General features: G+C 38.2%; 2 protein-coding genes and 1 pseudogene across 7 annotated transcripts; 2 read left to right on the top strand and 1 right to left on the bottom strand.

Annotated features, from left to right (window-relative positions):
* Positions 1–1,263: 1,263 nt before the first annotated feature.
* Positions 1,264–6,362, top strand: LOC113696045 (BEL1-like homeodomain protein 1). Of its 5 annotated transcripts, none has more exons than XM_072054663.1 (7): positions 1,264–1,434; positions 2,235–2,286; positions 2,618–2,786; positions 2,992–3,956; positions 4,568–4,941; positions 5,056–5,116; positions 5,191–6,362. In XM_072054663.1, exons 4-7 carry the CDS (start codon positions 3,060–3,062, stop codon positions 6,028–6,030), a joined length of 2,172 nt encoding a protein of 723 aa, XP_071910764.1. In that variant the 5' UTR covers positions 1,264–1,434; positions 2,235–2,286; positions 2,618–2,786; positions 2,992–3,059; the 3' UTR covers positions 6,031–6,362. The 5 variants fall into 5 exon arrangements, with proteins under 5 accessions (XP_071910764.1, XP_071910761.1, XP_071910762.1 ...); XM_072054660.1 differs by lacking the exon at positions 1,264–1,434 and adding an exon at positions 1,483–2,061; XM_072054661.1 differs by lacking the exon at positions 1,264–1,434 and adding an exon at positions 1,483–2,061 and having other exon boundaries at positions 2,238–2,286.
* A 2,641-nt stretch (positions 6,363–9,003) lies between these two features.
* On the bottom strand, positions 9,004–12,406 carry LOC140009374 (BTB/POZ domain-containing protein At3g05675-like). 2 transcript variants are annotated; one of them, XM_072054666.1, is made up of 4 exons: positions 11,230–12,342; positions 10,933–11,101; positions 10,745–10,800; positions 9,004–10,470 (listed from the first exon to the last, which is right to left on the bottom strand). In XM_072054666.1, exons 3-4 carry the CDS (start codon positions 10,754–10,756, stop codon positions 9,169–9,171), a joined length of 1,314 nt encoding a protein of 437 aa, XP_071910767.1. In that variant the 5' UTR covers positions 10,757–10,800; positions 10,933–11,101; positions 11,230–12,342; the 3' UTR covers positions 9,004–9,168. The 2 variants fall into 2 exon arrangements, with proteins under 2 accessions (XP_071910767.1, XP_071910766.1); XM_072054665.1 differs by having other exon boundaries at positions 9,086–10,470; positions 12,317–12,406.
* Positions 12,407–17,221: 4,815 nt separating this feature from the next.
* On the top strand, positions 17,222–18,932 carry LOC140009375 (E3 ubiquitin-protein ligase PUB24-like; annotated as a pseudogene).
* Positions 18,933–22,698: the final 3,766 nt, after the last annotated feature.

The raw sequence follows: 22,698 nt of genomic DNA on the forward strand, positions 1-22,698 counted from the left end.
TGGCAACGAATCCCCTCCCTGGCACTAGCTAGTAGTGTTTGTTATTTGCACTTCAATTTGAACTAGAACGCTCGGCCTTCGCAAAGAATAATGGAGCCCTGCTGTTGAGAACCGAAGCACTGTTATCAATCCTAACGTTTTACCACACCACCTCATTTGTTTGCTAAATTGCATCATCAACACTTTTTTTAACCACCTTTTTATTTCACATACATTACATCAAAAAAATTTACAGCATTTGTTTCCGAAAATTAACCTAAATAATCCACTATCCAAACGCATATATTTCTTGGGGCAAATGCAGTTAAGTAATAAATACGGGATTGTAGGTAAACAAGTCTTTGGGAGCTCATGAAAACTCTAAATTTGTAGGGGAGTCGTTTCAAACTGAAGAAAGCGTTCAGCTGTGGGGAGGGGGAAGTAATAAAATAAAACGAGTTGAGTGTCATCCCTGGAAACTTCAACATTGTGTAATTTATCAGCACTAATATCAAATCCATTATATATATATATAAGAAAAATAGTATGAATTTGCTCGGTGGCCAGCATTCAGCAAGGACAATATCAATGGATACTAGAAGAAGATTATGTATGCTGGGTCGTTACGATGCTATGCTATCATTTTAATTTTCTTTTTTTTGCGGTAGGTAATGACTAATTAAACAATTGAAGGTTGAAATTTTCAAATTTCAAATACAGATGGCCAAGCTGAAATCAAGAGCATATAAACAGAGGCAATAAGACACAGTATGATATTAGTAGGAATTAGATTTTCTTGATTGAAGCCCACTTTATTGATTAAAAAAAAAAGTAGATGCAATGTTATTATAACTTTTTTGGGCATTAAGTAGGTGTCATGGTGGTTGGCCATATGTGCTACTTGGCCTTTTAATTGCTTTATCTTCAAACTCTATCATCCAGCCACAAAAAATACCAATTCAAGATATTGGAAAGAAAAAAAAGGAAATGAGAAAGAAGAAAGACAAAAGAGCAATCAATAATGAAAGAGGGGACCCTCTCTCTATCCCTTCCCCCCTAATGCTACTCCATAGTAGATCACCATCATCATCATCTTCTTCTCCTCCTCCGATATTTCTACCCGTTTGTATTTAAAAAATTTATTATTATTAATTTCTGATGATATTATATTAACAACCTGCATAATCTTTAGTGGAGGGGGACATTTCCTCGTTTTTCAGCTGTTTGTATCTTCTGACACACTTTGATGATAGCATTGATTTTACATATATGTAACGAAACAAAGACACACACACACACACACATAGTCGCACACATAAACCCATCTACATCTATATCTTTCTCACTCTGAAAAGTTCTTAGTAGCTCATCAAACAACGCAGGTGCCTGGCCTGCCTGCATCAAATGATTTGCAAAACAAGGTCAAATCACTCCCCTTCTTTGATCAATTCGCAGGTACTTCACCCCTCCAAGTCTCCAACTAGCCAATAGAAAGTAAAAATAAAAAAAAAAAAGAAACGAAAAATCCCACAGCAAGAAAGAAAGAAAGAAAAAGGGAGGATGACATCAAGAAATTGGTAAATCTTTAGCATACATGAGGCAAGAGTTCATAGTAATATCATGTGGGACTGGACTTCCTTTCTTTCCTTGCTTCTTAATTTGAAGGGAGTGGAATTTTCCTCCTCCGTCCTATCGTAACAATACTAAGAAAAAGAAATGGTACCTAGCTACTCAAGTGTGTGGATAAATGAGTGAATAAAGATGAGCATCTTTTTCTCTACCTTTTTAGCCCCATCTCTCTTTGATCTCTCACTCTCTCTCTCTCTCTCCCCCCACCCCCACCTCGCCCTCCAAAACACTGCCCACCTTCACTTCCGTTTTTTCCCTGTCAAGTTGGGAGGGATAGGAAGAGTTATTGATTTGAGTCCGACAGCAGAGAAGTAAAGGGACTACTGAGTGAGTGAGAGATATATACATATACATATACATATATATATCATCCCATCTCAGCTGCTACAACAATCTATAGAGAGATATATAAAGATCGCCTAGGTAAGCTTGGTATAGACTATAGACATAAAGGTATGGCCTCTCTATGGTCTTCAACTTGATGCATCTTTTCTCATGTAATTTAGCCATAAAACTGCATGCTCTTTTTAACCCCCTCCCTTTCTTTTTCTCTTTCTCTCTCACTCGCAATCTGATATGGTTTTTTTCTGTCACTGTATCTCAAAATTCTTCTTACTTTGTTGCAGCAGATGATGTTAATGACGGAACACGTGCCATACGAGAGTTTCGAACCACAGGGTACGTACCAATTAATTTATGATATATTAACTATGTATACATCATTCCAGATATCTGTCTTTTCTGATTTTCTCCTCCTCTCCTCTCCCTATATGTATTGTTTCCGACTTTTCTCTCTTCTTCCCAAATCCCGTGCTCCTTTTCAATATCTAAAGGAACCCTGAGTAGAAATTATTAGAATAGAAACTGAAACTGATGATCCCAAATCCCAAGTTATCATGTTCAAGATTAATCCTGCAGTTTGTTCCACTGATTGATCGACCAGCCAGGCGGCTTAGGTATGGGGACTGTTTATGTTAATCATTGGTTTATCCTCCTCTGCAATTTTCAGGCCTTATCTGATCAGAAGACTAGCTTCAAGCCTTCCGAGTCTCCACCGTCAATTTAAGAGCTTTTTAACCTCTTTCGGAACAGTAGTCCCAGCAGCTGGAGGACCAACCGAATGGGTTGAATACTATGTCGACCAACTAGGTTGTTTAAGAGCTTCATATGACCAACAGGTACATACGCGCGTGTGTGTATATATGTGAGTAGCAGCAAGCTAACTCGTAGTAGTATTATATTTCTATATAAGATGTGTGGATGATGGAAATTTTTTTTTTTTTGGTTATGGGGGTGGGTGTGTATTCGGGGGTATTTAACTATTTATTGGGATTGGATGTGAAATGAAGTGAAGGCTAACGTAGTCTCTTTCCATTGATGTAGTACTAGTTTGTAGGAACAGGAAAAAGAAGGTAATTCAGCAAAAAAAGATAAAAGAGAGTCCGATCACGATGGCGACGTACTTTCATGGGAATTCGGAAATCCAAGGAGGCGGCGGGGATCATGGCTTGCAAACTCTGATTCTCATGAACCATGCTGGCTACGTCGGTGGATACTCTGACACACATCAACCGCCGCCTCACGTCCAAGTCCAAGTCCAACCACCAAGCAACTTCGTTTTCCTCAACTCCTCCAACACTCCTGGACCTTCAGCAGCACCTGGAGCCAACTCTCTGAACGTTCCCCACGCGCCACCTCCTCCTTCCCCCACGCAACAGTTTGTCGGCATCCCTCTCACCGCCACCGCAGCTACCTCATCCCATGACCACCAACCTCACGCTGCGTCTGTGCAAGACATCTCAGCCCTTCACGCCTTCCTCCCTCGCCTCCAGTACAACCTGTACAGCCCAGCCATGGACCTTGGGGCGGCGCGTGAAGTGTCACGCGCCCAGCAAGGACTCTCCTTGAGCCTCTCTTCTCAACAGCCTGCGTACGGGTCCTTTAGGCCTGAACGTGAAATCCCATCACAGCCTCTGGTTACGGCCATATCTCCAACTGGCGGGGATGACGTGAGGGTTTCTGGGGGATCATCCTCCTCGGCCTCGGGGATTTCCAACGGAGTGAACGGCATGCAAAGTGTGCTATTGAGTTCTAAGTACTTGAAGGCAGCTCAAGAGCTCCTTGATGAAGTTGTCAATGTTGGCAAGGGAGTAAAAAGTGGTGCGGCAACTGCTAAAGGTGCTAATGGGCAGGCCAAGGAGATAGGAGAGTCATCCGAGATGACGGCCACTGCCGGAGAAGGTCAGAATGGAAGAGAGAACAGTGCCAAGCGCAGTGCCGAGCTTACCACCGCCGAGAGACAGGAAATACAGATGAAGAAAGCAAAGCTGGTTAACATGCTTGATGAGGTAAGGCTATTTTTCGGTCTGTTGATGTTGTGCTCTATGGTGTAGAGAAGCCAAGATTTGATTTTGAAAGCATGCAAGCATAGTACTATAAACGATAAACTGAAAGTGATTTTCAACTTTGAAGCAACTACGTTAAGGCTTCAACTGTGGTTTATTTTCTTTTGTTGTGAAAACGGCCCCAAGGGTACGGAAGGCTGAGTCAGGTCTCCATCACTTTGAGTGGGATATCAGATCTTTGCAGGAGTAGCTATCAAATAATCATGATCTCATGAAAATTTCCCTTCAATAATTCCTTTCTCGAAAATCTAACTGGAGTTCTCTACCTTACTTTTTAAAATTTTTTTTTTTTTAACACTACTATTACTCCGTACTACTGGTTGAATTTTCCGTATAAAAAATGATTTCCGCATTCAATTTGTGCAATTCTCTTGAGATCCTGAACTTGTCGTCCCCTTGTGTTCTCATAATTCAATTTGAAGAAGTAGGTTAGCGTTCATTTACGGGGCTATCATGAGAATTGTCAGTTCTTCTGTTGCCTTAATGGATGCGGATGCTCTGTATATACATTTATAACTTAGTGTTTTCTTTCTTCCAATGCGTGGGTATGAAAGGTGGAGCAGAGGTACAGACAGTATCACAATCAAATGCAGATTGTCATTTCTTGGTTCGAACAAGCAGCAGGAATTGGTTCTGCGAAGACATACACAGCCCTGGCTTTGCAAACGATTTCGAAGCAATTTCGATGCCTTAAAGACGCAATATTAGGCCAAATACGAGCTGCAAGCAAGAGCTTAGGCGAAGAAGACAGTTTCGGTGGGAAAATAGAGGGATCAAGGCTTAAATTCGTTGATAATCAGCTTCGACAACAAAGAGCTCTCCAACAATTGGGAATGATCCAGCACAATGCTTGGAGACCCCAAAGAGGGCTGCCCGAGCGATCTGTTTCTGTTCTTCGTGCTTGGCTCTTCGAACACTTCCTCCACCCGTATGTGTTGTCATATCTAACCTACTACTCTGTCGAAATTCAATTTAGACTGTTGAATTGGAAGAAAGATTTTGATTAAACTGACGCGATTCAATTCGTGATTGATGAATGCAGTTATCCCAAGGACTCAGACAAGCTCATGCTTGCCAAACAGACGGGGCTTACTAGGAGTCAGGTAATTGATAATATTCACGTTCCCAGACATTGCTTACCTATCGCCAACGGGGCCTAAACTCTACCGATATACAGGTGTCAAATTGGTTCATTAATGCCCGAGTTCGACTTTGGAAGCCAATGGTTGAGGAAATGTACACGGAGGAGATGAAGGAACATGAAAAGAATGGCTCCGAGGAGAAAACGAGCAAAAGTGAGCAAAACGAAGATTCAGGATCCAAATCCAATGCTCTGCAGGAGAAAAGCTCGAGCTTGGAGATTCAAAACAAAGGTTTTATCTCAAAACAGGACCATCTTGCAAACCAGAACGTCACTAGTCCAATTTCAATGTCTCCTACAGCATCTCCACCTGGAATACACATCCAGAATCAGTCCGGTTTCAACCTAATCGGTTCACCAGAAATGGACAGCATAACCCAAGGAAGCCCTAAGAAACTGCGAAGCGCAGACATGTTACACTCTCCAAGCAGCGTTCCATCAGTGAGTATCGATGCAAAGCCCAATGAGTCAAACAATGAGCAACTGTCGATGAAGTTCGTCAATGAGAGGCAGAACAGAGAAGGATTTTCGTTACTTGGGGCACCAACAAATTTCATTGGAGGATTTGGTTCATACCCAATTGCTGAAATTGGCAGGTTTAGCAGCGATCAATTTCCAGGGCCATATTCAGGTAATGGAGTCTCCCTCACTCTGGGGCTCCCGCATTGCGAAAATCTCTCCATTTCAGGACACCATCAAAACTTTCTGCAGAACCAAAATATACAATTGGGTAGAGGAGTAGAAATTGGCGAAGCAAATGATTATGGCGGTTTAGGTACCCCGACATCTAGTCACTCGACTAGTGTATATGAGAACATCAACATTCAGAACCGCAAGAGGTTCGCTGCACAGTTGTTGCCAGACTTTGTAGCTTGAAGATTCAGTAGAGCAAGGGTAAGGGCAGGCATAGGTGAATGCTGATCAGGGATCACCGCTGTTTTCTACTATTTTCTTCAACTCCCTTTATTTACTAGGAAAAAGGGGATGCCATAGTAGTGTAAAGAACATCAATATTTCCTCATAGTACAGGTCTATACTTGCAGGTTCGACTTTTTGATATATTTAGATAGTTTAGGCTTTATTTAGTAGATATGGCTGAGGATTGTATATTAATTTTGTTGCTTCAGATAAAATAGAACGACTGTAATAGTGTAATGGAGACTAGTTATTTTTGGGTGGTATAGAAAATAAACACTACACATTATAAATGCTGTCTCCTTTTCATACTTGTCTCAATTACGAATTTGTTTGGTGACATTGACTGGGTATACAATTAACCGCTTAACAGGTTTTGCGGAAGAATTTATTAGACATTCTGGCACCATTCTATCTACTTGTCGAATTGATGTAAGAATACAATTCACACATTGTCGGACACAAGAAAGAAGAATTCTAACTCCTGACTTTCTAACTACATGAAACAGCCCTGCATGATTCTTTGATCGTTTCAAGTCACGAAGGCCTATACAGGAGTAGCGAAAATGTAGACAATTAGAGAGTGGGTTCTGCAGGAAAATTGACTTGCATATCTTTGAGACCATGAAAACTGCTCCGACTGAAGTGTGAACTGATCGGCGGCCTCTCCCTCACAGCACATATAAATCAGCCATCACATTTTCTAATGTTTTTTTTCTATTTCGAGACAAAATAACATAAAGGATCCAGGATAATCCAATATCAGCTGCGCAAATCTTTTCCAAAGATGACAAACTTTAGCGGATAATGTGTCTGCATAGGAATAATCTGTTTCTAAAAGAAAAGGAAAACTCGGTAGGTCGCAAAAAAGAAGCACGAGGACAATAGTCAAATGGGAGGAGAACCTGATTTCTTGTTGCACGATCATCCATCAATTGAAAAGGTAATGTGCCAAAAGTGGCAATTACCTCTGCTTATGAACTACATCCGATAATAATTTGCAGCTGAAATTGATGTTTGTTTAGAACATTGCTTGCCTGAGTAGAAGACTGCACTAGCTTTTAAAGTTTGATGTCAAAAAAGTTTTTGATGGCATAGGACCACTTTACATTTAGACCTTATCCCGGACAAGCCATTCACTGCTTTGGAAGCTACGGGTCGATGTGACCCTACCGACGGTGATAGTGTCTCCTTTGGCATTTACCCTCTGGTCTGGTGCAAAGCATCGAAAGACCCCTTCTTCGCACGCCTCTCCTCCTAAAGTTATCCTCTTAAAGCAGATCTACGATTTGAAGGAAAAACATCTGAAAAAGAAAAAATGAATGTGCAAACTTCCATCAAGAAAAAAAAAATAAAATTGGGATGTTCATTTGTTCCTGAAATGGACTTAACATTAGGTACCTAATGAGGCAATATCTACGTATTCACAGGCTACACAGTCCTTTTTTGTTTTTTTTTTTGACAAAATGGGGAAAACCAATAATCTTGTAATCCTAGGCTACAAAATGACATTGAGGTTCCTGAAGGGAGGTGGGGGAAAGAAGGGGAAGGGTGGGGGGGCTGGTGGTGTTGGGGGTTTGAAAGCAGAAAGATTGTTAATCTTGATATGCTGAAAGCTGAAATTCTGTGTCTATTACTGAATGTCACAGAAAAAAATGAAAAATCCCATGTCGAGCCTTGTAAGAAGGTGAAATACATAACTGCTGCTAAGCATGCTTTCTTTGCTCGTGACTATGCACAGGAAGTTTGGAGGAACTCAGGAGTTCATCAGAATTTATGATAGATCACTGCTTCAAACTTCAAAGACTGGTTTGATTGCTAAATGCAGGCAGAAGGCAAACTTGCGGCAGAACTTATAGCAACAACTATGTGGATGACTTGGAAGTGCAGGAATCAGAGGATTTTTGAAGGTAAAGACAGAGATGCATCGCAACTAAGTGAATATGCTATGGCCTTTTTACAACAGTACAGGAACTTGCACCCCAAAAATGAAAAGAGTAGAATTGTAGAAAGGAGTATATGGAGAACACCTGAGGAGCACCTTTTAAAAATAAATGTTGATGGGGCTTTTTCTGAAGACAAAGCTGCTGTAGGACTGACTGTAAGAAACCACTTGGGTCAGGTTGAAGCCACAATGGCTGAAAGAATCATAGGAGGCTTTAGTGCTGAACAAGTGGAATGTATAGCTTTTCTCAGAGCTTTGCAGATCACCATGAAGTATAGAATCACTCACTTTGAATTGGAAGGGGATGCTTTATCTATTGTTCAGAAGATAAACAACAATGAGCCTGATTTGCCCTTGATTGGCAACCTTATTCATGGCATCAGAATCATGTTGAATGAGTTTGATATTGTTAAAGAGTCGATCATGCTAAAAGAGTTAACAATGTTCAAGCACATATTCTGTCAAAACTGTCATTGTCCTTTGCGACAAGTAGAGTTTGGTTTGTTAACTTCCCCATTCAATGCTGTATTCTGCAGATTTAGTTTGAATGAATGACGCATTTTTCAAGTCCAAAAAAAACAAAAGGATATGGCGAACAGAGTAAATAGCTGACAATCTGAAATTTGCTGCTATAAATTTTTACCATTAACTACATTCCAAAGCGAAAAAATACATCATCTTTCTTTAAAGAAAACGAAAAGAATACATCAGTGATCAAAGTAAGCAGTAAGTTCAAAAGAGACAAACCACCTGAAAACAAGCGTTTTAAGGCATTATTCTTGGCAAAGCACATACCACATCAGGAACTAAAGCCAGATACATCAGAAGATATATCAGAACAGATAATTCTTTCACAATAATCGTAACTCAGAAGACAGGAACAGAATAGCTGGAATGCATCTGACTAGATCATGTTATAGCAATGCCTGGAAGAGATAAATTACCAAGTTGTAATTAGTTGTTTGGCGCAAGAGATGAATTAGACAGGATTTTCAAAAAATTGAACCATCGACCATTCTTTACTCCAATCTGAATATGTTTTAGCTTTCAAGTCGCACTCTGGTTCAGGCATTAAAGAAATTCTCTTGTTTTCTATTTGAATGGCCTACTAAAACTATCACAAAATAAAACCAAAATTTAAGTAAGATATGTTATTATTCTATGTTAGTCAAACCATTTTTTCCACCAAGCAATGCCAGCCTTCGCTTGGCAACCTTGGACCTGTAACACCACACTTCAAATGCCTCAGTCAGGTCAGGATACTGAATATGTTTACAAGCCAACCATTCCGTCAAAATCTCTGCCTGATCACTAGATGGCAATGTAAGAATTAGTGAAACAAAAGCTGATTCCAACGACTGCCAGAGCTCACCATCAATTTTTATTGCCAGATCATTCTCATCATCCCCACTGATAGTATCCATCAATGATTTCACAACCCTAGCAAATGGAAGCCAAACCTTCACCATGTGAAAGCGTTTTGTAGCAGGCAAGACAACAGTGCCATACCCTATGGCTTCTATAACTTTTGCTGTTACTTCAAGAACCTTTAACTTTGTCTCCATCAATGGAATTGCTAAATTAAGAACATTGATGATACTTTCTGACAGTTCCATCCAGCAGCAAACAAAATCCTTGACACATTCCAGCTTGGCCAATATTTGGTAAGCCCATGACAAGTCTATCAAACATGAATGGAAAAACTGAATTTCACCTGTCTTGGACACTGAATCTTGGCGACCACAATACAAAGACTCTACAAGATACCTAAATTTCTTGAACATTCTCTTGACACATTGTAGTACCTCAAACTTTATCCCCTCATCAGCTGGTAATAAAGGAGCATCATCATCCTCAGTTAGCATGTACTCGAGCTGTTCCTGAGCCGAGGTTTTCAGATCATTCATTTGTGAAGGGGGTGATGAGGTGGCAATTTGAAGAGTAGAGAGAAAAATCTTGACTATAGAAGTGTGATTGACTGGCTGGAGTCGGGCAAGAATTGGTTCCACTTGTGATCCCATGCCAGGTATGATTTTCAAAATCTCCTCCTCCTCTGATTCTTCCCATGGGACAGCTTCCAAATATTCAACACATGCCGTAATGATTTGCGGGCACCCCAGGTTCACGGCCACTTGCAGTATGCCTATAGCATTTCTTACGCCATTCCACATGTCGCTTAATGAACCATCTCTCCTGACATAGAAGAGTCGGAGGGCATTGACATGGTAGTCAAAGTCAGATTCTTCACAATATACCTCAACGCAGTTGCGTGAGTCAAGAATCTGGCATGTTGGCCAATTGTCAGATAATCGGTCAGCAAAATACTTGCTCTTGTCAACTAAGATCTCTGAATGACAATATACCCAATCGTCCCGACCTTCTTCTGTCCTAAGCCTTACGACAACATCACTCGTTAAGCGATCACCAATCTCATGTGGGGAATTTGATTTATTGTGCTGAGACAACAAGAGCAAAGAAAGAACATTAAAGTAGTAGAATTTCGAACTTCAACTTGGCATCCCAACGAAGACGAACTAAATAAGAAATGATGATTTGAACCAAAAAATGAATTTTTAGAATGTCAGATTTACAGAAATTCAATAACAGCTTATCCATTGTAAATAGTTCCCAAGAAAAAATGAGGGAAAAAAACCTTTTGTTTGCCCAAATGCTTAAAATGATAATGTAACCTATATGACCCAAAAATCTTTAGGCAACAAAGTAACTTACCGGTGACTCCATTAGGTACTCATGAATGCTGGTCAAGATTGAACATATGATAGCACCTGTTTTTAGAAGATGAATTATGCAATATGATATAAGCTTGATAGCATCATTAGAGATAAATATTAAAATAAATTCAAGAGTATAATAACCGCAGATTGTGAAGTCAAAATCTTTAGAATACACAGTTGTACCAGCAAATGTGGAGAAGCTACTTCGGGTTTGTTCAACTACTAAACCCCCATGGGCACCCTTATTGCTGCACCAAGATTAACCATCAGCACATGCAATCACTCATTCAATAAATCTCCTCTTCTACACCCCAACGAGACCGGAGGCGAAAATGCCGTACCAATGTTTTACCTGATGATTAACAACATGACACAAAATCCTCAGTTTAAGAATATGATACATGCTCTATTGATTCATGACAAACAATTTAAAGAAAAAATGACTAAAAAGAATACAGCATAAAAGATCCTATGGCACACCTCCTCAATTGGCCACCAAGAAAGAATACCAAAAGACCATAAGCTTGTTCACACATGCTAAAATCCCACAAAACCAGACAAAATGAATTGATTAATAATGAGAAGGAAGAATTAGTTTGTCATTATACTATACTGAAAAAGTCAATTATGATGTCCAAGATAAGAATAAGTAAAGTGATTTCTTTATACCAACTTAGGATCGCACAAACCAATATAACAAAATGTAGCAAATTTATCCACACTAATTAATATGCTTTACCATAAATCAAATGCCACTGAGAAGATTTTCTACCGAAGAAAAAAGGAACATGAAACTAGATGTCTATTTGAAGGTTTTTAAGGTGGTAAATTCTGCAATGCTGAAAATTATGACCAGAAAGAAATGTAACTACAATTTTTGGAACTCAAGGCTAAATTGAATGAAAACTAGTATGCCGAAAGGTAAGCTGTTTCTGAATTACAGAACGGCCACATTAAACCAAAAAAAATGTTCATATAATTATCAGGCAGTAGTCCCACAAAACGAAGTTGAAAACATATAACTAGGAACTACGAACAAAATTCCAGGTAGATTCTGTACATAAGGACTACTCCCCAAGTATGACTGCTAAAATTTAAGCCAAAAAGAGGAGAAAGTAAAAGGGGGAAAAGGGAATAAAGAAAAAAAGACCAAGCATTTCCCTTTTTTTTTTTTGTTTGGTCAGGTATTCTTTAACGAATCATACGAGGTAGTATCTAACGAAGATTGAGTTTTCCTATTACATAAAACCCGCAAAAGTAAAAAATAGAACACATAATGGGGGATGAAACACTAGTGAAAGAAGTCCACTAAATAAAATCAAGACAAATTGAACAAGAGGGCAAACGGGAACTGAAGCAACATTTGAACACCCCCCCCCCCCATAAAAAAAAAACAAAAAAAAAAAACAGCCCCAGGGCTAAGTTCGTCGTTGTAAAGAATGAAAGGGGCCAGCATATCTTGAATTACTTCAAAATTACAAAATAACTGCATAGAAAGTATAATACTACAAGCAGTTTAGAAGAAGAAGTTTGGATGAGGATTAACATGAAGACACGGACAGCATACCTTCCCATCCTCTGCAGCTGCACGACAGAACGAGTTTCTCTCTCCTTTACCTGTCTTCCATAGTCTAGCTCTTCTTACCCTTAGCTCATGTCTCCAAACTGAGCAAGCAGTGGGCCTTAGGCCCATTTTGAAGAAGATTGTTTGTGAGCAAGTAGTGGACCTTAGGCCCAATTTTTAGAAGATTTTGAGTTGGTCTAAAAGAAGATTGTTGCCTATTCGAAAACTAATTGGGCCAACGGATTGTATTGAAATCGAATCTAGTTTGCCTCCTCTACACGTGACATGTTCCGTGTCTTTCCGTGGTGAAATTGTAATATACATATATATGTAATAAAAATAATGTGATAGCGGACGTAACTCTAAAAATAACATGTCACTTCTAGTCGCTAATTTTCTAAAATCCATCGTAATTCGATCTCCTCATCTCTAAATTTTAGCTATTTCCAACCTAATATGTGAGAACTTTCTCGACAATTTAAAATCGCAAATGATAGAAGTAGAGTCATATACATGTTTGTGACTTTTAAAGTTATAGCTTACCACTAGAAATCGTGTGAAAATATAAAAATATTTTATATTAAACTAATTAAACAGACCCTAATATATAAATTCCTCGCAGAAGTAAGTTTCCAATTGACGAACGCAGTTGACTATTAATTCCCGTACAAAATATTTTCAGACCCTGCACCCCTAGGGGTAGACGTAGAACCTAAGTGTGATCATGCTCCCATTTTCCATACGAAATACACTGCTATTGGGTATGACCAAAGTATGAAAACAGGAAAGTAAAAAAGTAAGTACAATCATTTTTCAAGCTTTGCAAAGTGACGTTGCTAGAAGCAATTTGTTCGATCATTCATCCGTGAGAGTATATTCTATGTCAAATCATGTAAGGATAATTTTTTTATACACTATTACTCAATATATAATTCTTTTTTGTATTAACAAATATGCATCATATTATATAATATGAATTCAAATATGAAATTCTCATGCACATACGACATACATCTAAAAGTGTTAATAGAAAAAAAATTATTAAATTATCAATATATTAAAAATTAATCCACCGCGGAATTGAATGGTTGACTCCAATTACGATTGCAGTTGGTCATACTTCTTCCCTTACGCGTTTTCGTCGTTACCCTACGAGTATAGGACAAACAGTCAAACCGACTGCGAGATTAAGCCATTCGTCTCGCGGGATGCTTTTGCAGAACAAGAGTAGAAAATGTCGTTTTACATCTAATGGATTCGTTGCTTGTGTATCCCTAGAGTTATGCTTTTTGGTATTACATTTTTTCTGTTATACTGTGCATTTTGATGACTGGTGTCCTGCATGATCCTCCAGCCACTGGAATGGAGTTCGTTTTTGTTTTTTGACGTAACAAAAGGGAGTATCATTTATGTTGTTTCTTGTTCTTTTTTATAAGAACAAAAAAGTTAGCATATACAGAAAACTTCATCTCGTTTCTCAATCATGCAATACCTCCATTTTACTTTTGTACGTAGCCAGAAAAGAAAAACATATTTCATTCATTAAATAGAAATACTACTCGGCCCGTTTGAAGGCAGTTTGGATCCTCTCAATATGTTGGAACAACTAAATCAAGTTATTTAGAAATTTAGTAGTAGTTTTATAATTGAATTTATTATTCAATAGCTAAATTAGAATTCATATGAAAGTTAGTTTAGAAAAATAAAGTTGGACTGTATTCAGGTATGAAATTTGAAATAGATTTTATAATTTTATTGGCATATTTAAGGATTTGAAGTCCGGACCGCAAGTTTGCAGTTTGGACTATGTGATTGATTAAAGGCTTGATTGCCTCCCGTACCAGCCCACTCGTGTTTCTTTTTTTTTTTGTCGACGAAGTGGGTGTCCGGGTCAATTCCGTAAAGGCGGCCCGACTAATCCCACTCCGGCCCAGCCCGACGCCCCAATCAGACCTAGCACGTTAGATGCACGGCGGAACTGATGTTGCTGCGGCGGTTCGACCCCAGGACCTGACGGTCCCGAAGAAGAGGCGCCAACCACCAGCCCATTCACGTGGGGGCAGCCCACTCGTGTTTCTTGGTTGCCTTTGTTGTTATTCTTGAGTTTGGCCTACCAATCTAGTCACAACTATCAAAAAAAAAAAAAAAATTATATTTTTCGTGCTAACGCAATATCTTGTGATTGGTCTACAAAATTAATTATTTTGCACTGCATAATTTTTCGTGCTAACACAGTATCTGAGTTTTCAGATACAAGATTATATTTCAATATATATATATATATATATATACACACACATACGATGTGTTTAAAAAAAATTAGAGGCAAATTTCACAACTTAAAATTAACGCAAGTGACCCGACCCAATTAAAATTTCAGCTATGAGATATCAATCTTTATATCAACAGATTGTTCCGTTCACATCTCACTTGCTGAAAAAAATATTTTCACTGGAATCGTTCCTGCCCTGAAATTGGAAAAATTTTAGATTTTTCAAGAACTGAAAAATTTTCAGCTATGAGAGATTGTTATTCGTAGCTTGATACCGCCGCGACCTTTCAAGAACTGTGAAATTTTGAAAAATGATACCACTGTGAACGTCAAGCAATTCACTTGGACCGTTGACTTGGATATTTGACTGGCTTAAGGACGGACAAAATTAAATCATTAATGTGGCCTAAGATTTTCTACTGATTGGACTATGATACACGCCATGGCCATGCAAAATCATTTCCTTCTTAACTGGTTCTGCTTTTGCATTTTCATACGAATCCCCTTTTTTTTTTGTCCAAAACCTGGACTATCACTTGCTACGAATCCCCCTCGCCCAAACTGATTTTTAAATATCAAATCATATGGGCGCTAATACAGATAGAAATTTACTCGTTTTCAAATTCCAAATATCCTTCTAGTTTTATACTCCCTCCGTCCCACTTTAATAGTCATATTTTTCTTTTTCGTCTGTCCCAAATTGTAGTCAACTTTCCAATTGAAGAATGTAGTTGTATTTTAATTTTTCTAAAATACCCTTATTCAATGTAAGTTGTTGTTACTATAAACCTACCCCATTTAATGAGAGTTTATTCTTTTTTTACCATCAAGTCAAGTTCCCATAAAATTGTACTCTAATTAATGTAAGGGTATTTTAGGAAAATAGCTACCTAAATTTATTGTTCCAACAAAGTTAACTACTTTTTCTTAAACTGTGTGAAAAAAGAACCAAAACTATCAAAGTGGGACGGAGGGAGTATATGGATTTAGATTATGTATAGAATCCCATTTTTGGAGTTCGAAGGGTACCTTTGGCTTTCTGGAGAAAATAATTAACGTTGTTTTAGAAGCCCAAACAGGACATAATATTTCGTCCAGATGAGCAATATCGATCTCAACTACTTTCATTAGCAGTAAAAGTAATAATTTTCCTGTACAATTATCCTTATTTTTAAACAGAAGAGGAATGAGATTTAAGGAGCAGGGAAGCTGTGCGATACAGCTATTAGTCTTTCTCATTAATTGCTTCATTACGGATTGGTGAAAGGGGTGAGGATAGAGAACAGTAGAGAGGGAAAAAAAAAAAAAAAAAACGATTAGAAGTCAAGAAACTCGATCGGGCTGCTGGAGGACAGAAGACCCACACATGAATATTTTTTCTCTCTGTTTTTAACCTCCCTCTTCGATTTTTCCCCCCCTGCACTGGGCTAAATAAAATTAAACGATCAGAAAGGCCGAAGTAATTCTCTGTTTTTTTTTTTCTAATACTTTGTGATGTAGAATACCCAGACCAAAGCTGAGATTAGAGTGCTTTATTAAGACAATGAGAGGGCTTTCCTCGGTTGTATAGTAAATAGCGAACTCATGTGACCAAGTTACGAGAACAGATGGATGCAGAATTGAACGAGTCTAGAATTCAAAGAAATCGACAGAAAGATTGGGAAGATCACTTAAACTCCCAAAGGCCGCCATTCAACTATAGGAGGGTGTCCAGGGACAGTTAATCTTTACGTGACTGAATTCTCAAGGAAGAGATGGGATCTTTTTCTTTGTCTACAAACTTCAATGATGACACAAGAAAAATAAGAAAAGCCCACCACTAATCAATATACACCAGTTGATTTTTTTTTTTTTTGTGGTGAATTAAGAAAAGGTTCCCTTGCTCTACTTACTTGCTACTACTCTCTAAAACACAATTTAATGATCTTACTCTAGTCATTGGAAAGATGATCAGAACTGGATCAGAAAGACACAGAAGATTCAACAATTATATCCTTGGAACGTTGGAGCCTAACTCTATGTGTAACTAGTCAGGCCTAGTTCGCTGCCTGTTTGGCAAAGGAGTTTAAGTCTTTTCAATACATAACAAAGCACCAATTATTAGGGTCCCAAATGCATAAAGGTTAATGCGTGTACTATGTACACATTAATATTATTGGCAGAAGAATAACATACAACAGTAGTTATCTTACGAATTGAAGAGATAGATGTATGGTCTGGAGTGTGTTGTTGACTGTTGAACATCAGCCAATAGCAGTTTAGGATGGAAAGTCCTAGTCCTTCATTACTCCATTTGGCTAAAAATTCGAGAATAGAGGACTTTGACCGGAGGATGCCCCCCGTGAGAATAGACGACCTACCAGATTTTTTGTTAAGATAAAAGAGCGTGGTAGGGACTAGGGCGTACTAGTGTGCTCCAGAGACGACCTGCCTCCTTTAGTAGTATTAGTCCACTCTTCGACCGCATCCAGAAATTCTCATTGCTCTCTTGAATAATACTTGCACTCACTCTCAGTCTCACCTCATCTTACACGCAAATAAATATATGTTAATAAATTAGCCGCATTCTCTTACCACCGAAATTTTAAGGGGAAAAGATAACCTTATTTTATCCATCCACATTCGTTCCACACCCCTACCATTTTTGAGACTATTTCTTAGTCTTCCTCCTCTTTCTCTGTATTCTTCTTCTGCATCAGTACGTAGCCTAGTATTACATGCCACATGAACGTCTGCACCGCTAAATTTGTCTTGATCAGATTATTTCCTACTACGACTACTATTATATGTAGACACACACACATATATATATAGTCTAGTTTCTTGACCACTAGAGAACTGGAAAACACTTGATCACTCGTGTATTTGGTGTAAGGAATCATTGATGGATGACGTTGAAATCCCAGAGTACTTCATCTGTCCAATTTCACTTCACATAATGAAAGATCCGGTGACAGCCGTAACCGGGATCACCTATGATCGGGAAAGCATTGAGCAATGGTTGTTGAAGAGGCACAACGCCACATGCCCGGTCAGCAAGCAGCCTTTGCCCAGAGACTCCGAATTAACCCCAAACAACACCCTCCGCCGCTTGATTCGGGCCTGGTGCACTGCCAACTCCGCCCCTGATATGGATCAGGTCCCCACCCCGAAGCCTCCTATGAGCAAGTTTCATTTCGCCAACCTCATCAGAGGCCTTTGGCTTCCAAACTCAACTGGAGGCGCTGCAGAAACTTGAAGCACTGGCAAGGGAGAACGAAAGCAATAGAAAGCAAATGGTGGAAGCTGGGGTAACTAAACCCGTCACATCTTTTGTCGTGGCATGCCACCGAAAAGAAGTAACAACAGGTTTAGCTGAAGCTCTTAGTATTTTCTTCCTTATACGCTCTTCACTGAATCAAGCAAAGTTAGTCCTGATCGAAAATGATGAAATCATCGATGCACTTACGTGGGTCTTAGTTTGTGATCTTGATCATTTGGATCACTCTTTGACCATCAAAACGCATGCAATATCTGCGCTCAAAATGTTGGTTCAAACGGCAAATTCATCTACTTTGGGGAGGCTAAAGCCGGATTTTTTCAATAGAATTATACGCTACATAAAGGAAAGCAACTCTCAACAAGGAATTAATGCTGCTCTGCAAGTCATGTTGGACTCTTGTCCGTCGGGAAGAAACCGCATAATGATGGTGGAAGCCGGAGCAGTGTCTGAATTAATCGAGCTCGAGTTTAGTTCAGCAGAACAGAAAACCACTGAGCTTATTTTTGGAATATTATATCACCTGTGTTCGTGCGCGGATGGGAGAGCACAGTTTCTCAGCCACGCTGCGGGTGTGGCCATAGTGACAAAGAGGATTCTCAAGGTTTCGCCGGCAGCGGACAGCCGAGCCATGCTCATTCTCTCGTTGATTTCAAAATTCTCGGGTACCGTTGGGGTAGTTCAGGAGATGTTGAGAGTTGGAGCTGTAGCAAAGCTGTGCATGGTGATTCAAGCCGATTGTGAATCGCACCTCAAGGATAAGGCAAGAGAGATCCTAAGAACCCACTCTAATGTGTGGAAGGACTCTCCTTGCATAGATGTTCCTAACCTCACCAGTGACAAGATAAGTCGATTAACTTTGTAATTCACATTAGTTACATCTTTAAGTTGTTAAGTATACCAGCCAAGAATATATTAAGTTAATGAGTATATTGAATCAAGCACGCAACATATGTATACATCATATTACCCCAAAAAAAAATAAAATTGTAGAGTACTACACTACATGGCTTGTTTGACTGAAACAGTGAACTGTACAAGTTGTAGTTAGAGCAAGCCTTGAAAAGTATCAATTCTTTGCTTGATAGTATTTTGTTTCCTCCAAGTTTTTATCCTCCACAATATAGCCGAAAAATTCAGCACGAGCAATAATATACACTACTGAATTTTTTTTTGGGTTGGGGTTGGGGTTTTATGGGTGGTGAAAGGGGAGGGGGGTGGCGGAGGGGCATCGAAATGGGTAACTGAAAGCTTGAACAGTCAAGCGTTAACGGTGGAACATCTCCGAAGCAATTGGTTTTGGGGTCTCATGATCATGGATCTTTAGTTATAGCTAGATGGCAGGTGATTCTCCCGTAGTGGATATGCTACTCACAGTCTTGTTAGATCCGGATGGATCGACGGGTCTAATCATGAACCGATTTTCTTTTCGAATTAGTTTGTAGTATAAAATCGTTTTGGTCAAAAATCAGTCAAAATCATTAAAAACCAGCTAAATTAGTGACCGAATTCGATTGATTGATTCGATTCTCAAATTTTTCTTTTTTTTTTCCCAAACATAATTTGGCTTACCTAAATTTTAACACTTTCATTTATTAATCGAAATAAGAAAATGTCACCTATTTAGTGTAAATATCAAAATCACTTGTTTTTCTAAATGATCTCTAAATCAAGATGTTTTCATTCCTATAATCTCATTAATTTAGTATCAGTGATTCTAATTTGCATTAATTTGTTTTAATTTAAGCTCTGTTTGGATTGACCTATTTTTCAAAAACAAGTTTTTCAAATACAATGTTACAGTAATATACAAACAAAAATAATTTAAAAAATATCTTACCCATATAATATATCAAAAATAACTCACAAGTATACACAAAAAAAAAATTTAAAATAAATTCTATAACATTTTCTACCTAGCTATCACCACCATCCACCACCATCGCTACCATCCCCACCCATTACCGCCACTACCCCTCCCCATCCCTACCCACAATTGCCACTTACCCCTCCCTTATCCCCACCAACCAATGCCACCACCCCCTCCATCCTTCTTTCTCCCCCCTTCCTCCCTTTCTTCCCCTTCCCTCTTCCTCCTCTCCTTTCCTTGCCCTCCAACCCTAGAAGGTCGCAATCTTTTGGTCGCAATTTGGCTATGACCAGATCAAGGGGGAGAGGGAGGGCCGATGGGTAGCAGGGAGGAGAAAGAGGGAATGAGAGGAGGAGGAGGAGGGAGGGGTGGTGGCGATGGTGGGTGGGGGTGGGGGTAGTGTTGGTGGTGGTTATGGACTTATGGGTGGTAGTTTAATTTTTAAAAAGTATCTTAAAATTATTTTAATTTTAAAAAGTACCTCAAAATATATTTCAAAAATCCCTCCAAAAAATCACCAAAAAAATCTATAATAAAAGTTTTTCACAAACACTACTACAGTAAAATATTTCAAAAATATCTCAAAAAACAACTAATCCAAACGGAGCCTCTTTTCAAGTAATTTTGGAGAATTGACATATTTTAACCTTGAACTTACATTTTTATATATAATCATTAGATGTATATTTGATTGCAAGTCTAATATTTTTAAAACATTTTTCATGATTGGCCAAATATAACCAATAATTTAATTTTAATATTTTTGAAAGTTATAAAATATAAAATAATTATAACATCATGCTGACGTTAGTGAATTTTTGAGAACTATCCGATCGATCCGATCAGTTGATCGCTGATCCAATAGTTTAACCGAATCATTATCCCGTCCAAATTTAATAGCATTGGCTCCTCAGAGTTACTTACAGCTGGGAATAACTCTACTTCAACCGGAAGTTTAAATGAGCTCATGCACTAGAGCTGCATCTTTTTGCAGGTTCGCGAGAAGCTACCCATATTAGAGATGTTGTTAATCGGCAATCTTTTGTTTTTACTCCAATTAAGCAAAGAATGAAATCTTACTTATACCCTTTTAAATCTCTTTGCTCTCAATCAACTGTTAGTCATGCTAATTTATCTCACTTACACCTTTGGCAAGTTCTCGTAGAACTTTACTGAGGACACTAAATCGATTGGTAATGACGACAAACTTGAGCTGAAATTCGATTCCTTGAGTCCTTGCTGGTTAGCTAACAACCAATTGCTTTTAAATGGAGAGATCGAGGACACATTTATATCAAATCAACCTTTATTTTTGGCTTTTTTTGTCCAAAAAAAAAACCCTTGCTCAATTCATTAGGGTTTTTTTCCGCTCTTTTGAAAACTGTTACTTGTAAGAATAAAACTTTTCAAAATGAAAAAAAGTAATTATTCAAAAATTTTCTCAAAATCTAAAGATAGAGGTAAAATAATCAAACAAGAACAGCAACTTAATAGTAATGCTTTTGAGCCAATAGTGCAGCTGAATGTATATCCCTCTCTAGCTTACGCTATGGTTAGTAATGGTTAAATTCAGTTGGAATCCTTTGAGTCACTATTTGGTATTGAACTTAGTACCAATCCCAATTATCACGTTACGGTAAAAAAAAAACTTAAATAAACAACACATAGCAAATTAAATAAACGAGACACTTAACATAAATATAAAAGTAACGCTGAGTTGTCACAGGAAAAGTGGCATTGAACATCCCAGGTGATCAAATTAGCCTGTTGCTACTTTCAAGGAAACCATACTCCAACTTTGCAATTTGCATGGTTGTATAGCCAGTTTAATTCTCTAAAATCAAGGCGGTTAAAAATAGAGTAGGTTAAACATCAATTTGCTTTATAGGAGCTCCAATTATGCTACACCTTACCACGAGGGTCGACATATTAGGTTGAAGCGGCTGGTGATAGAATGGCTAGGCGTGCTTACACTCGCGAATATTGGAAATGGAGTCACCATCTGCAAATTGGCACTTTAAAATTCGAAACTTGTAACAAGGAGGTTTCATTTTTTATTAATAATGGATTCAGAACCTTGACACATAAAATCTTGTCTTCCCCAGTTTTTACTTTTTAGTCACTTTCACAATTTTGGGACCCTAGAATCGTGTCCTCATTTGATATATTTATTGTCCTTGCCATTTGTAAATAAACTTGGACATGCCTTCAGAATTCCAATTCCCAAAAGTAAATTTTTTAAAATTCAATTGTAGACCAGTTCTTTATAAAGAAGGCGTAGACCAGTTGAATGGTGAGTCCGGTCCAATTGAGACACCAAGTCCAATATTGCAATATTATTTCTCAGTAAGCCCAATCTTGTAAGTCAACCGCCATGAAGCCAGACCTACTGCACCATCGTACATTACTTTTTTCCTTTTCGTTTTTCACAAGAAGAAGAAGAAGAAGAAAAGGAAATGTCAATATTAATGTCAAAAGTGTCAATTGTTTACATTAACAAAATATATAAAAACAATCTACTCTGGCATATATTTTAATTTTTATTAAAATTTTAAGTTACAACCCCAGTATTATTATTATTTTTTAATAAAAAAGTCAGAATGATTTGTTTATTAAAATATTTAATCAAACAAATAAGTTACTTAAGTTCAATTTGATACAAACTTCAATAGATTAAATTCAAATTTAGTCAATAGATTAAACTTCAATATTTAGTCAAAATTGAACACAAAATTCAAATAGAATAAAAAATTAACCAAATTTCAAGAGAATGGGATTTGACTTTGATTAAATTATTTATACTTGCAAGTAGGGAAAGGAAGACTGGAATAGACGCTAAACCACAGTTATAGATGTCATATAATTGATGAATTACTTGAAATATATTCTAACAAGTGCATATTAGGTAGTCGGTAGACAAACCCTTCCTTTTAATACCCTTCATCACCTGAAATATTCGTAAATTCTACTGCAAGTGTCTAAAA

The sequence above is a fragment of the Coffea arabica genome, chromosome 6e, assembly GCF_036785885.1.
Source record: "Coffea arabica cultivar ET-39 chromosome 6e, Coffea Arabica ET-39 HiFi, whole genome shotgun sequence".
Lineage (NCBI taxonomy): Eukaryota > Viridiplantae > Streptophyta > Magnoliopsida > Gentianales > Rubiaceae > Coffea > Coffea arabica.